Consider the following 16,637-nt stretch of genomic DNA (forward strand, 5'->3'; position numbering starts at 1 on the left):
CCTCAATACTTTTAAGTTAAGACTGAAAGCTTACCTGTTAAATCAAAGTTCCTAATAGTTTCTTTTCCAGTATATTTCCAGTATATTTGTCATTGGATCATTATCTCTTTACATGCTTATACACTCAGTTAAATACAATCATTTTATATTTATACATACCCATGTTTTTATTTCTGACTTCTTTGAGTGTCTGCTATAAAATGGCACTTGTATTGCTTCCTTTTTTGTTGTTATTTGTTGTTGCTTTCTCCTATTGTTGTTGTTGTTGATTTATCCTTTGAATGTGTATATTTCTTGGGGAGGTGCTTCTTATAAGCCCATGTAGGGTTTTTTAACCTCTCCTGCACTTACTATTCTTCTTTAATTTCTGTTTTTTGTAATTGTCGTTTTTTTTATGGTGCAAATAAATAAATACAAAATACAAAATAAATACTGTAGAAAGAACTCCCCACGAGCATGTCCGTCAAACTCACAGACAAACTTATCTACTCTGAAGAGATGTGTTGAAAAAAAAAAAAACACATTCTGTGATATCTACACATTAACTTCCCTTTCAATGTTTCTTTACAGACAAAAAAAAATCTTCCAGAGGTCGGCGTGATAAGATAAGTAGTGTTGCGAGCCAAAGGTCAGCTCACGCCAGAGCAGCTTGGCTTTTCAACCTCATCTCTTGTGGGGGTGTTTTGGTTGCAGAGCAGGAAAAAAGCAGTAACCCACACCCTTCACATTCTTCACAAAGTGCAAAACCGCAACAGGAACGGTGCTCGGGGTCAAATAAACACCAGGAAAACAGAGACCTTTGTAAGAGAAAGAGCACATCATCTGATCCTGGATCTTTGCTCTTGCTGTCAGTGAGATAGACGTGTGTTACATCTGAAAATATAACCAGCTATCAATCCATTTTTTAAACTGTGATCAGCTATGACTCACAAAAGACAAGCAAATGCAAGTTATTTACTCAAGTATTTTAGACTCAGAAAAGGTCGCTCACTTTTTAAGAATTTCAAACTTAATACTGAATTTCTGACAAAAAACAAGTTGCAAAGACCAGAGTTATTCCTGCAGTGTCTCAAGTGCCTGTTCAAGTCTCAGTAGAAGTGTTATGAGTTTAAGTTAGCAACGCAGAGCAGGGATAAAACACTAAATGACACGGGCGAGCGTTGATGAATCTCACAGCTGCTTTACAGCATGATTCAGGTTCTGCTTTATTTTTGGAAAATGTTATTGCTTTAAATGTGCACTCTCTTATCAGTTCCACCATTTTACACATCTCTGCATGATTAATGCAAAAACTATTTTCACTTCAGTTTAGGATGAATGAGCTCGGAATGTTTTTAAAACCTTGATGAATTTAGCATTAAGGTCATATTTAATTGAGGACAAGTTCTACTCAAAACATAATTTTGCTGCGCTAAAATTACTTTTAACTTTTGCCAAATTCCACTGAATGTCCTCTGGATCATTGTAGCACACTGGGATGTCAGAGGTCATTCAATTAAAAAAAAAAAAAAAAAAAAAAAAAACATGTTCAATGCCATTTCCAGTAACTGTGAGATTTTTTCAAATAATGGATGCAACAAGAAACTTTTGGTGTGATTTGCTGTGGTGTTCATTTGTTGACCCAAAAGTGATGTTTATTTTCACTGCGATGGTCCTTCCACAATGTAAAAAAAAAAGAAAAAAAGAGAGAGACTATTAATCACTCACTGCAATGACTGAGCACAAACGGTACTAATTGCAGGCGACTCCGTTTATTATGTCCTCTCTTCTAGAATCTGGTCTTTAGAAACCGTTAATGGATATTTTAGTCGTACAATAACACTGAAAGTGTAAATGTAGGCTTCAAAATTGATCGTGAAAAGTGGGTAAAAAAGAATGTCCAAGTCTGGACAACACAAGCTCCCCAGCAATCTCAGAGTCCATTAGCTATTGTCTGATGATGAATTAGCCTCCTCTGAGGGCGACAGCAAAATATTATTTGGGGGTTTTCCAAAGTAGAGAGCACATACACAGGCAGATAAATGATCTAGAAAAGTGTGTTCAGATCCATATTAAAAGTGATCATCATCCATGCAAAAAAATATTATATTTTATTACATTTGTTCTTTGCACCATGTTTTTTTTTTTGTTTGCAATTCTGACCTTAGGAAGCTGCCTGCTGATTGGCTACTGCGTTTTGGAGTGACAGCTCAATAGACCAGAAGTAGTCACGGGCTTGGAGTCGCTGTCTGTCTGGAACTCGTTCCCCCAAAGTGTTCCCCATCGACATCCGACAAAATAATTGTAAGTATCTAACTTTTATAGTCTTACAAACGTTAGATACTTACAATTGTAAGTTCCAGACCGACAGCGACTCCAAGCCTGTGACTACTTCCGGTCCACTGAGCTGTCGTAAGGCCCGCCCATGGTCAGAATCGCAAACAAAAAACCACAGTGCAAAGAACAACTCAGGGAGTGCAAAGAACAAGTGTATTTTCAGACATTAAAAGACAATATTTTTAAATGACTGAATCAATATTTTATTTGCTTCTTAAAAAGTGTAATTAGCTTCATAAAGGGTTGTTTGCATCTTAAAATGTGTAATTAGCTTCATAAAGTGTTGTTTGCTTCTTAAAAAGTGTAATTAGCTTCTTAAAATGTGTTGTTAGCTTCTTAAAAAGTGTTTTGTATGCTTCCTTAAAAGTGTTGTTTGCTTCTTAAAAAGTGATGTTTGCTTCCTAAAAAGTGTTGTTTGCTTCCTTAAAAGTGCTGTTTGCGTCTTAAAAAGTGTTGTTTGCTTCTTAACAAAGTGTTGTTTGCTTGATGAAGTGTTCTTTGCAAATATTGACAAATCTAATTTCATATCTGTGACGGTGAAAAGAGGAAGATGATTCTCTCCTTATTAGTTGTTCTTTTCTTGTGCTTGGATTCAGATAAAAAAAAACAAAAAAAACGAACAATAAACAGTGGGGACAGTAAGGGCAAGGTTTTATTTTGTGTGACAGTGGTTAGCAATGTTTCGTCACAAACAAGAAGTCGTCCCAGGATTGAACCCCTAATCAATCCGGGGTCCTTTCTGTGTTGTGAATGTGTGTTCTCTCCATGTTCTTTTTCTCCAACCATCAAAACATGCTGTCAACAGCCCTGACCTATGTACCCACATTCAATCTAGGGTTGGTCCCCGAGCGCTGCTCAGTGCTGCTGTGCTCTGCTTGGAAGGAACAGTACGTAGTAGAGAATCTGGTAAAATACAGAGGACAAATTTCCCCACAGGCATAAATAAAATTACCATAAACTGAGCTGATATTGAAACTAAAAGAAAAAGATAACAGGGGCTGGGGCTCTAAATTGCCAGGGAAGTGTCAAAAACGGATGTATCCAGAGCAGAATGTTTTGTTTGATTTTTTTTACATACCCTCTATCTTCTATTGCCCATACAGTTTCATGGTCCACCGAGCAACGTGAAACACAGTATTGAGTTGAGAGACGACATCTATGCAGACTTATTGTTTCACAGTTATCAGCTGTGTGCATGTGAATACAGATAAATTAAAAGGTCTGTAGCAGTATTTTAGTCCATATGTAGTTGCCTTTTGCTCTTCGCAAGGATTGTTTACCTCAAAGATGGTTGATCAGACTGAAACCATGAGGCTTCCTGAGCCAAATCTTGTCTACTTTTACAGTGTTTGCTTCTTGAGAACTTGAGAAGTATAAACCTGTGCAGAAACCTTTTCTGGAGCAGATGCATCTGTAAACCCTCTGAGCCTTGAACACACACTCGAGTGAGAACATAGTGACAAATATGATGCTCACATATTCTTCTTTAAGGCCGAGGTCTCTCTACCGAGCGTCTCTGCCAGGTATCGACCCCAACTCAACACTGCTTAGTGTCCCAAAATGTGATCAGAGTCGAGACTGTTTTCCTTTTTGCTGCCTCAGGGGAACTACACCAACAAAAAAAATTGCAGAGAAGAAGTGCTTTAGCCAGCAGTACGTTACCGTCCAGAATTATAACAAGAAGAAAAACCACACCTGGCTGGTGAGAAATGAGCAGTAACAACAGCCTCTACAGCCACAAGTGCCGACTGCTGGACACTGAAGCATCAAATGAAGCTCTGGTGTATAAATTCAGTCAGGGAGACCTGCTTCCATCATATTTCCTGTTTTCATCTGTCATACATCCCGGCTGTCATTTCCGATATCAGCTGTTTATCATCTGGTCTAGTCTGTTGCAACAGCACTGCAACATGTCTGCTTATTATTATTATTTTTTTTAAATATGTCATTTCTCCCTGCCATATTTATCTTGCCGTGTCATCATGCCCACCATGTTTGCAGTGCACTCTCTTTACTCGCCCTGCGTTGATGTTGCCTGTCTGTCTTGAGATCTAAACACAATAAAAGAAAGTCATGTGGGGCTGATCAGCTTAACTAAAACAGAGTTCTCAAACTTGCGGCCCGTGGGCCAAATGCAGCCCCCCAGTTGAGTTCATGTGGCCTGCCATTTAATATAACGTCATAATGAGTTATTTATGTATATATTTTTTTCTATTTGACTTATCAGAAGTAGTTTTGTGAACTATATGTCACTCCATAAACAAAACAAACACTTAAATGTGAAATTCATGATACAATATTTGTATAATAATAACACATAACTGCATTTGAATTTTCCCAGTGGTCGTCAGACCCTTTCGTCAATGGTATGTTCTTGTCACCAACCCCCCAACCCATCTGTGATATAAATGTGATATTGACCTCTGCTGTGACTGGAGTCGTCACACACACAGCTAATTTTACTCCCGTCCTCCAAATGAGCCGTTGCAGCCGGCGGAGTTAGCCTCTGATCAGGAGGTTTAGTTACACTTTCATCAGCCATGATAATGGTTTAAATGTAAAGAACATCTGTTAATATTTAAAAATGTGACAGACTACAGTTCATTTTACACACAGTAGATAATTCTTCACCCTGAAGGTCAAACACCCAAGTCAATACACTCAAAACACATTTGAGTGGATCAGCCCTTTAAGATGCAATCCACAAGAAACCTGAGCAACAAACAGCAAATCTGCCTTCACTCTTTTTAGCACACCGCTTTAATGTATTCCTTTTTAAGTGAAAACAATCACACTGAATCCCAGAGTTTTGAAACTTAAAAGCATTGTCAAGTCGAGGCTGCGTTACAGCCGAGTCGTTTTCATCAGGCGTCATCAAAAGCAGAAACTCTCCGGCTCATAAAAGGGAGAACACGGCGACACTCATACACACACAAATGCAACATTAAATATGCACGCGCTTAGAAACGTAGTAGCAGTTCATCCTCTACATGGAGAGCGGTGTAATTTATCATACATGGAAACACGCTTTATATAGCCTGTTGTAAGGATCTAAATAATTAAATACAACACAATGAAGACGCAGAACTGATGCAACAAAGATGGTTTTCATTTCCCGCGCACAGGATTTTCTTCCTCCGCAGACAAAACACTGTAAAACAGACCAAAACTAAGCTAATGAGACGCGGACAGTAATTCATGTCATTCAATCTGCTCCGTCTTCAACAACAACTCGGTTTTCCACCATTTTGCAGGATAAGTCGAGTAACAAGATGGAGCTAATTAATCTCACACTTCCTGTGATTAGTGCACTCACTTTCTGTGTGAGCCGCACGCTGCTGCTGCTGCTGCTGCTGCCCCTCTCTCCCCAGGAGTGCCATACATCAGCGAGACGGAGCGAGTCGGTCAGCGTCAGTTTGACTCGCTCTCCCACATGGAAAGATATTAAATGTAGACGGGGGGGGGGGGGACTACTGGCAGCGCAGGATCAGACAAGGTGTGAACTGATTAGGGTGGAATCAGTGTGCTGGAGCGCTGCCAGTATTTACCACCCATATTAGATGGATGAGAAGCTCATTTAGAAGCTCAACGGTCGCAAGATAATTACAAAAATACACAGCGAAAATATGCAGCCGCAGCAATTCTAAGCGGAGCAGTGTGCTGATGGACATCACTGGTGTGTGTGTGTGTGTGTGTGTGAGACCAGGTGGGTCTTTGAAGAAGGAACATCTGGCCTATGAGGTTTATGGAAAATTGCAACAACAGCTGATCCAAGCTATAAGTAGCTGAACGACGAGAAACGTCAACATTATTTTTGGGGAATTCATTTATGGCCACTTGCTTTATTAAAGTGAGTCATTCCCGTGAGTACACACAACCCTCATAAGGTCCACGCCTGGTAGCATTACATTACGCATGTCATTTAGCAGACACTTTTATCCAAAGCGACTTACAATCTATTTCAACATTTGGATACAAACGTTGGCTAGAGAAGTAAGTAAGTGCTTTAAATGAGCCAATAACAAGTGTTACTCATAAGTGCAATGTACAAGTGTGCATTTTTTTTTGTTTTTGTCGTCGTCTTAGTCGAGGTAGAGTAGAAAGAGATGTGTTTTTAGTCGGCGGGGGAAGATGTGGAGGCTTTCTGCTGTCCGCATGTCAATGGAACAGTCGTGAGTTTGGCGAATGCCTCTGCGATCCTCTCAGCGAGGGGGCAGCAAGCCGGTTTGCCGATGCAGAGCGGAGTGGGTGGGCTGGGCTGTAGGTTTTGGTAGCGGTGTGAGGGCCTGCCTGCCTCAATAGACCCCAAGAGCTATGCCCATGCTGGACAGGTCAAAGGGTAGAGGCCAGCCAGAATGTGGACCGCCTCACCCCTGAGGTAAAAAAAAAAAAAGGGTTAGCGTAGGGCCAACTACTCTACCTAGAAAAAAAAAGACTAGTTGCAGAAGCACCGATGACAAGAATCCCAGAAAAACCCGTCATGGGAAAGGGAGGGCCTCCACACAGGAGGCGTATGATGTAAGGCAGTGAAAGCCGTAAGGAAGCTGCCAGGTCCTAACCTGGAATCCACAAGGCAGACGAAAGAGAGGAAGGTCTAAAAACAGCTGGAGAAGGGACATGGAAGAAGAGATGAGGAGTATATAAGCAACAACTGGCACGACCTAAGAAAGAAGGCCCAGAGATGAGTCCAATGAAGGAATAATATCCTCAGTGGCCTATGCTCTGACAGGGCCTATGTAAGTAAGTAATGAGTACACACACACACACAAAAGGCTGCCATTTCCAACACCCCAAAACTATGGGATTGTTGCAGCCTTCATCATGGTGGAAAAAGTAGGCCACATTTCAAGGAGCCTGGGATTTAGGACAGGTCACGTTGCACTGCTGTGACATATTTCAAGTTGTAGCTTCCAAACACAGACAACGAAGGCTACACAACCTGAAGTGAAACACAGCCATACTTTCATCTATAACAGGCGTCTCAAACTCAAACACTGACGATCAAAGTCTGGTCAGGAGGGGGGCCAGGGGTGAAAGATACATGTACTAACTTTTTGGGAAAAAAGGCAACTGTTTCCCCCGACTCACTCAGTCGGGGGGGGTGAGTGAGTGTATATGTGTGTGTGGGGTTCTTAACTCATACTCTTTCATTTCCAGGGGTGGTCAAGGTGCATATGTCACAAAAAAGTCCAATAGAAGCTGTGAGAAATGTTATTTGTTCCGACACTTAGATCAGTACAAATCTGTCTGATTAGACTAAACACGCTAAAGTTCAATTAACAAATATATGTGAATGAATTCCGCAGTACGACTGTCGTCTCAAAGGCCTAAAAAAATCCTTTCCTTACTTTATTTGCTTCTTTCCATTTACTTCTCCTATGAGATTGATGATTGTGTGCATTCAGGGCCAGATTTCCATAAATAAAAGTGCGGGGCAGATTTATTCTGCCTTCTTTCATTCAATTTGTGCTTTGCAATCTGTGCGTAATTAGTGTCTGATTTACTGAGACAGCAGCAGCAGCAACAGCGACGACGCCTGGGACTGACCCCACGGTGAAGATAAAGGAGAGCTTGGAAGTAAATGTTTAAAATAAGTGAAATGTAAAAATGGTACGCTGCCTGCCATAGTTGAACTTAGTTGAAAGTGTGGTTATATGAGTCCTCACTGTCTGTATAACAACTGTATAACAACTTCATATGTTCACAATTGGATCTTAACTGTTTGCAGGTTTTATTGAAAACTTGTTTGTGTCACTTTGTGTAAAACTTCTCACTCACCTGCACCAAAGTCCAACTATTGTACAGATTTACTCAAGTCACACAGACATATCAAAGACGTCCAGTGGACGAGCAGTGTCCTTGCAGGCCAAAAAAAAAAATGCAGATTTTCTCTCTGGACCTTGGTGCAGGAGCATGAGCAACACTTTTAGTTTTCCCCCCTCAGCTAAAAAGAAAAGTATCCAACAACAGGATAAACAAGTGAAGCTGTAGAGTTAACCAGGCATATATTTAAATTTCCAAATGTGTTTCCTCGTGTCCCAAGTGAGACGATGAACTCTGTTTGAACCCATTTTCTTTGGCTTTTGAGCCAGTATGAGACGTTGGTATTATCTTTTTATACTTTCTACTGTATTTTATTGTATGTTTTATCATTTGTTCCTAGGTCTTTTATTTGTTTTATGTATCTCTGATTGTACAGCACTTTGTTTCAGCTCTTTTTAAAGTGCTATATTAATTAAACTGGACTGGAACGATCACTTTAACCTAAAAAATAATAAAGCAATAAATATGTAGACCTACAAGGTGTATAAACCATGAAAAAAGACCATCAAATATACCAACGGGAGGAAAAAATCACAAAAAAATGATTAAAAAGAAGTCTGATATCTTCAGAATATGTTTGGAAAAACTGTTCCAGTTTAACCTCAGAGTGAAGCAGGTGGTAAACAGAATCAGATAGTTTGACGTCTCTCACTTTGACAGAAGTGTATTTTCCCCCCCCCGAAATCCTATGTTGGCGTCTCTCTCTCGCTTCTATTGCTTATGTCAACTTTGTTACTAAAAGCCCCTCTGGTTTGACCGTCCTGCCACCGCCACCACCCGGGGAAATGAAAGACGAGGAAAGGAGATGAAAATAACACCGGTAAATCACCCTTTAGATATCACACCCGGCAGCCAGCAGTGGAACGAGTGTTTTACAGATTATTTTCCTCAGGTTTCACCTCGCGGGCTACACACACACACACACACACACACACACACACACAGACGCCGCCTGCTCTACTGTACATATTAGTTGAGATTAACGACCTGCAACAAAATACCCAGGGCAGACAAAAGCTCGCGTTCCTATTTTCATAAAAAACACTCTGGAGGTGAGGATAAATCAAAAGATAAGGCTGCAAGGCAGAGGAAGTATCTTTGTGGTAAATATGCAGAGATATATAAATATATATATATATATATACTATATATATATATATATATAAATAGCTACTGTATCAGTCTCTATCTAAGGAATGTTAATGTGACTTTAAGCAGGTTTAGTGAAATGAATACACTGCGGAAGGTTTACGACTATTATTATTATTAGTATTATAATAATGATAATAAAAGGGAAAAAAGGAGTGCAGCCAGTTTGAGTTTATCAACAGAGAAGACGCTAAATTGCACTTTATGTTATAAACAAAATGGCAGACTGGAGTATGAATCCAGGGAAATGGGGATTCTGGCATAAACGAGGCACACAAATCATCGTTAGATTGGTAGTAATTCAAGCTGTTTGAACGCAAGCTGCGTAGACCGCCGCGAGAGCTGATCGTAAACACATGCAACATAATTTAAGAATTTCCATCACTGTTTCAAAGGCTTTCAAACCACATGTCAAGTTCAAAATACCCTGCAAATATAAAAAGACAGATTCTGAGACATATTCTAATCCTCCAACATTTGAGAAGAGGAATGGTTTTACATTTCAAACATTTAATGGGAGCATGCTGTGTCATTTGCAAATAATAATAAGACGTACAGTCCCATATAAATGTGTTTTTTTGTTTCAATTGTGCGTATTAGAGCGGCGCTTTGGCGATTATTCAGAAATAGGACTAAAATGACTAATCGATTACTAAATAAATCGTCAAATGTTTTGATAAGTGATTAATCGGATTGAGTGTTTTTAAGGAATTCTGATTCAGCTTCTTAAATGTGAATATTTTATTATAAATTATATGAATATATATATATATATATTTAAATTAATATTTTACTGTTAAAATGAATAATCTTAGTTTTTTTGGACCAAACAAGAAATTTTTTGTTACTCGATTACTCGATTCATCCACAAAATAATCCACAGATGAATCGATTATGAAATGCTCTATTTGGAAATAAACTGTATTGTGTGGTATGAAAATAAAAGTAAAAAGAAGTATTATTCAACACTCACAACATTTAGTGTTTTACCGTTTATCCATGAGAGTCTAATTTCAGGGAGAATTACGTACTTTGCGAATGCTAGTGATTACAAACACTTACATTATGATATAAAGCTATATGAAGCTCTGTGTCGTATCATAACAGTCAAAAAAGTCTTAGAATAGAGAAACTTGTGATGGAAGCTGATGCCATTGTTGACAGACATGAACAATACAGTCAAATGTGTATGTTTCTATGTTTGGAAGACCCTCCTCTTCCTCCTCCTCCTCCTCCTCCTCTGCCTTGTTTCCTCAGACTCAGTCTGTGCAGTGCAATGGTGGTGAAACATTATGCATGATGACAGAAGCCTTTAGCAAAAAAGCATTACCAACCGCAGAGCTGCCAGCTTCACTTTAGACTCACTGCTTATTCCAGTGGTGAATGACTGACACAGAAACTGGGTTATCAGAGAGAAACTGGGAGGAAAACTACATGTTCTCATTATTGACAGTCAAAGGGAAAAACAGGAGGATGTACGCACTTCTGCGTGAACATCACAATTAATACTTTGCAAACACTTGTCTCCGCAAAATTTTTGATACAGAATAATGCAATTACTTAAGTCCTCTCTGTTGGTAAACTGAAAAATAGATTGATAGGGGGCCAATATTAACACAGATGGTGTAATTTCTCCATCACCATGAAACTATTTCAACATCATAATGAAACAAGTGTGTTTTGTCTATTGTTACATGCATAATTCATGCTGTCCTCTCACTTTTGCTTCTTACTTTATAAGCAAATGATTGTAGGAGTGTATGAATATCAGCATTTTGTAAAATAGTGGGTCTTTTAACTCTTAGATAGTGTGAATAATACACAACTCCTTATATGGACATCCTTTGGGGGTTATAGATCACATATTCAGGCTTTAAAAAAGTTGTTTTTGTCTTGTGTGTTGTTGAGTCAACATTATGATTCATTTTATATCACATTTTTAGTTGTGATATAAAGTAGCAATAATGTGCAGGAGTCACAAAAAGTGTTTTCTACATAAATAAACGAGCCGAGTGAACTTTGAACAGTGATTGTATTTCCAAATTTCACAAATTCAATGCAATTTTAAACATTTTGAGTACTTTTTGCTCAGGTGTGTTTATATACTTGGTGAAAATGAATTTCTGCCTATAGGTTGTGCTGAAAACAAGGATATAAGACGCTCTATATTGCACATATTCTTACAGCCTCTGTATATACTGTACTGTATGTTTAAACATAATAATGGAAAAAAAGCAGCTGAAATGCTCTGTGTTCTAAGGGTTAAATAATGAAAAGACTGAACACAATCCTGTTGCGGAGGATTTTGTTGCAAAGATTTGAACTCATCGATAAATGTGTCCGAGGGAAAAAAAGACATGATTAATAAGTGAAGTAGCTCACAGTCTAATGTTCCACACACTGTCATTCAGGAGAACGATGTTGAGGTTGTTTCTTACATTATGCCCTAAGAAGTTGCACGTCAAAGCCAACGTGTGGTTATTACGGTAATTTATAATAAAAACCCATTTCCCATTTTTTTGGCCTGTTTTTGGACATTGAGATAAAAGAGACTCAAACTAATCTTATTTTAAACACAGTATGTGTTACACCATTCAGATTCCATATTTAACACCCAAAATCTGGTTTTCTAAATAAAACTTTTTGTTTTTCTTCATTTTAAATTGTCAATACACTACGCAGAAACATGCAGAAAACTGGCCAAATGCACTGACTCACAGGATCATTTTCTGGCCCTTTTATGGTTAAAACAAGCAAAAGAAAGCCCAGATATTCTGAGGCTCAGGTGTTAAAGGGTTAACTTTTTTTTTTTTTTTTTTTAATCGTTGCTGCTCTACCTAATAATTTGTCAGCAGTTGCCGTTAAAAACTCACTGCAGGAATGGAAATGGACCGTGTTTCATATTACAGCGTGTTGCAGCAGAGGATATCAACGCAGCTGATTTGGGATTCATACATTTCAAATCGGAAAATGCATGAAGCTGCAAGAGCACCAGAGAGTCTGAGACTCTGTGGTTGAAGTTGGATGTTGTAAGAGCAAGAGGACGATCGATAACGGCACGGCAACATGTGATTAACTCACCCGCCGACTGGCCTAAATTAGTATTAATGCCTCTCTGCTAATGTCTCGCACAAAAGGGATATTATTGGTAAAACTAATCCACAACAATTTTCCACACTTTTTCAAACACCTCACATGCTTTTTTAATCTCTAATTGAGACACGATTATAAGGAGATAAGATAAAGCACGTGGAATCGCATTAATACTATCTTACCACTTGTTGCCGCTCAACAGTTTATCGATAGAAGTGGTTGGATATGAGGAGAAGCTGGCGCACACGAGCAGATGGCGCCACCGTTCTGCGAATGAGAGCGATGTTGCTGGAGTTCTTAGCAGATGCAGAAGATAACCACATAGCTGGCTGCTACTTTGCCCGGTTGCTAAGCACTGCACCTGGACTTAATGGATGTGTTGTCGGCCTGAGAGGCGAACGAGCCGGAGAGGCAGAGTCGAGGCGCGGAGCAGAACCCGCTCATTGCCCTTGACGTGGATTTAAACACCGACAGCCACGACAGGATGCTCAGACAATATTAACGTGCGAATGAGTAATGAAGAGGCCGTATCACTGTATGTGGGCATCAGGTTAAAAAATGCCCAAGGTGCTCATACCCTATCAATCATAAAATGCCAAGAGCAGAGTATTTAACATACTGTAAAGTGAATTTGATTCATATGGAAACCCGAGGGAAAGGTCACATTGTACTAGTGAAAGGAGTTAATGTAAAGCAGCTTCCAGGCACAGGTTTAGAACAGATAATGGTGTGTTTCCACCGGCTCCACTCGACTCACCTTGGCACGGCACAGTTACTTTGCACACCCACTGGCATAGCAGCTGAGGTGGTACTATGTGTGACGTCGCCAGACTGCCGGCCACTGATTGGTCAGAGTGCCGTCCAACAGGAAGAAGCATGAGTGCGGCGAACGCGACAAGAATCAAGCCGAACAGTGCCGAACTCTAGGTCAGTTAAAAAGACTTCAAAATCCTAAAAATGTGGGTTCATCTCCAAAAATGACCAGGGAAATGTCTAAAATCTCAATATTTAACAGGAGAGACTGGTGTATTTAGTGACAGCACTGCTGATCGCGGTTGGCATCACAAACCCAGTGGCAGATGGAGTCGGTGCTCAAATATGTTTAAATTAACTGATTCTAATTCTTCACTGAAAACAACTGCTTTACAAGTCACTCGTCACTCGATTGTGTGTGTGTGTGTGTGTGCGTCGTGTCAAAAAGGAGCTTCAGCGACTCACCACACATCCTGTAGAGTCCAGCTTTCGGTCAGATATGCAGCGGAAGTTGCGGCTGCAGCCTCCGTTGTCTTTGGTACAGTCTCGGACGGGTCCGAAAGAGTCCAGCAGAACCTCCAAAGAGTCGAAGGATGAGCTGATCATCAACTCCTCCCTGACAAAAAAGCAAGTGGGGAAGAGAGAGAATTTGTTTCACTTCTTCTGATTCACACATTGTGCCACTGATTGACGGAGCCTGGTACGAATTGGCTCCGTTACGTCTGTAACCACACTCGCAATAAGTATCTCTATGAATGAAAATGGCAAATTATTCAGTCACTGCAGTGACAATATGAGCTAAAGACATCCAAAAAAAGAGAGAGAATCTTAAATTCAAGTGCACTCAAACCACCTGCCACACGTCTATTTATTCAATTGAAGTGCCTTTTTAAGGATATTATGCTGCTCATTATTTATTTTTACAGCCATTTATTTCATCGCTATTTATTTACGCCAGCTTGACTTTGCTTTGACCAAGACCAGAGAACTTTTTTTTTTGTGTTTGTACAGTACATGGGCCAGAGTGACAATAAAGCTTCATTGAATCCTTGTTAAATAAAGTTTGACCCAAAAACACTTCTTTACAGATCATCATGGTCAAAATGCTCATTGGCTGGTGTCATAAAAGCTAGAAAAGTTGTAACAGTTAAAGTACAAACACTCAATTCTCAGTGATTTAGCCGTTCACAGTTCAGGACAGGGTAACGCCTGGAGAGATTCACAAAAAAAAGATTCCTTTTTAAAAAAAGTACAGCAGCGAAGGAAGCGACTTAATGACTTGGGTAACAGCCTTTACTTGCTACAAAAATAGCTTTGGTTCACTGATGATCAGAGTGAAGAGGCCTCATAAAAACAGAAAGCAGATGCCTTTTAAAAGTGAGAGAGAGCGGGTTTAATGGAGTGCTCGCCGAGAACGGAGAAGACAAACAAAGGCAAAAACACAGTGACCATAAACTGAGAAGGTGAGTGCTAACAAACCGTTGACAGAGTCCAGCTATGGCCTTTTTTTTCCATGTGGCAAAAAAGCTGAGCTACTCAACTGCAACTGTTTAAATAGATGAACCAATGGGTGATTGGACTCAACCACTCTCTGACAGCCAGAGGGGTGTTCTGACAGCCTGATACACCCCATGTATGGTGCCCTAACATTCAAATAGAAGTATGAAAAGCTCCCTTTAAATGTGCAAATACATGATATTATGCAAAACATAAAGGAAAATAAGCCATTAAATCTCTATTCTGCCCCCACACCATGTTGACAGTCACAGTACACAGTCTATTTTGTCTGCTTGGTAAATTCAGGATGATGGAAGCCTTAAAGAATGAGGAAGTTAATTGTATTCTTCGATGTCAGCCGTGGACATTGATGCCGTGTGATGCTGTGACAGCAGCCTGAGGACACTGGTGAAGGAAGTCATGGAGGAACCGGTCCAAAAGGAAAAGAAAGGAAAAAGTGATTCACCTATTTTCTCTTCCATTTTCTCTCCCGCAGTCGCCCACAAAGAAGCTAATGGCTCTGATGGAAATTGAGCATTCAATATGGGAAGCCTCGCTGTCACCAATATGCAATTTGCTCTCATTAAAACTGATTAAATGATTAAGTTTCTTTAGATCCCATTTCAACACGTCTGCGGGGGGAAAATGAGGTCCTGTCAAAGTGCTGCTCCAACATTCTGCTCTGCAAGACTTTCTCACACCTTGCTCTCTCCTTAAATTATTGAATACCATTTTCATGAAATTACAGAAATTACAAAAAAAAAAAAAAGAATAATTGCGTTTTCTTATTCTCTGCTCTCCCCGGGAGAAACGCTGCGACTGTTCACGGCATAATTACTTTACAAAGTCGTAGAATTGTGAGAGAAGCAGCGCTCTCACGTCCTGATTTGAACCCTGCAGTCGCTTCATGTTTTCACGATCCTTTCATGTGAATGTCCGTGTGAGGTCAATCAGCAGGAGGAAGTATTTCAGAGTATTTGCAAAACAAAGCAGGGAGAACGTCAGTGTTTTCTCACAGAACCTACACTCATCTGCCACTTTATCAGGTACACAAAAAGTCACATGGCAGCAACACAGAGCATTTATTCAGATATCCATACGACCGATGACTTTGTTTGTAAATCTGTATCTTTTATACGCCTTTGGTAAATTGCTGTTATGGAATAATACACGTGTTGCTGAGTCAAAGTTATGATTAATTCTGTATCGCATATTTTAAAAAAACAAACAAACAAACAGGAGAAAATTGTGCAGAAGTCACAAAATAGATAGATGTTTTTTCTTCTATTTTTGTCCATAAAAATGAGCCGAGCGAACTTTGAAATGTGCAATGCAAACAATGCATGTAACGTGCAGACTGCAGTTAACAGAGTCCTCTTAAACTCGTTTTAGGCTTATCTCATTGTATGTACATGACTGTATGACTGATGTTAGTGAGTTATTGAGGTAATGACAACGCGCATGGCAATGTGAAAGTAATCTTGAGGTGAGATTGTGATGTGATACATTCTGCTTTATTCTCATTAGTATCAATTTGTATAATTTGATTTACTCGCATAATTGTTTTCCCGTATGAGCCGTAAACGATGGTAACACCAGGTAACAACAACAGCATCGCATTAAGGCCGCCATAGGTGTTGTGCTGTGTGCTCGGGGAAAGTATACATTGAGCAGATGAGTCCTCTGTTTGTCACAATCTGCTGTCTCACCATTATATGTCACTGATTCGAACACAATGGACCTTTAAGTGACTTTGATTGCGGCACGGTAACTGGAGCCAGATTGTTGAGTGTTTCAGAAACTGCTGATCTACAGGGATTCTCATCTCTAGGGATTGCGGAGAATCGGCCGAAGAAGGGGGGAAAACATCCTGTGAGCAGCAGTTTCCTGCGCGTTGGATCGGATTGAAATGATAGAAAGGCAACGATAACTCGTAACAGTGAGTCTAATAAGCACTCAGTGCGACCGCGGTTAGCAGAGGACCATCTGTGAAGCCACGACAGCAG

General features: G+C 39.8%; 1 protein-coding gene across 6 annotated transcripts in view; it reads right to left on the reverse strand.

Annotated features, from left to right (window-relative positions):
• Positions 1–16,637, reverse strand: part of astn1 (astrotactin 1) — a 384,487-nt gene that overhangs the window by 220,898 nt on the left and 146,952 nt on the right. For all 6 annotated transcript variants that reach the window (XM_058632934.1, XM_058632930.1, XM_058632932.1 and 3 more), the window contains one exon: positions 13,600–13,750. In XM_058632934.1, the coding sequence (XP_058488917.1) occupies positions 13,600–13,750 (151 nt within the window). The remainder of the gene's footprint in view (positions 1–13,599; positions 13,751–16,637) is intronic.

Source organism: Solea solea, chromosome 1 (genome assembly GCF_958295425.1).
Source record: "Solea solea chromosome 1, fSolSol10.1, whole genome shotgun sequence".
Taxonomy (NCBI): domain Eukaryota; kingdom Metazoa; phylum Chordata; class Actinopteri; order Pleuronectiformes; family Soleidae; genus Solea; species Solea solea.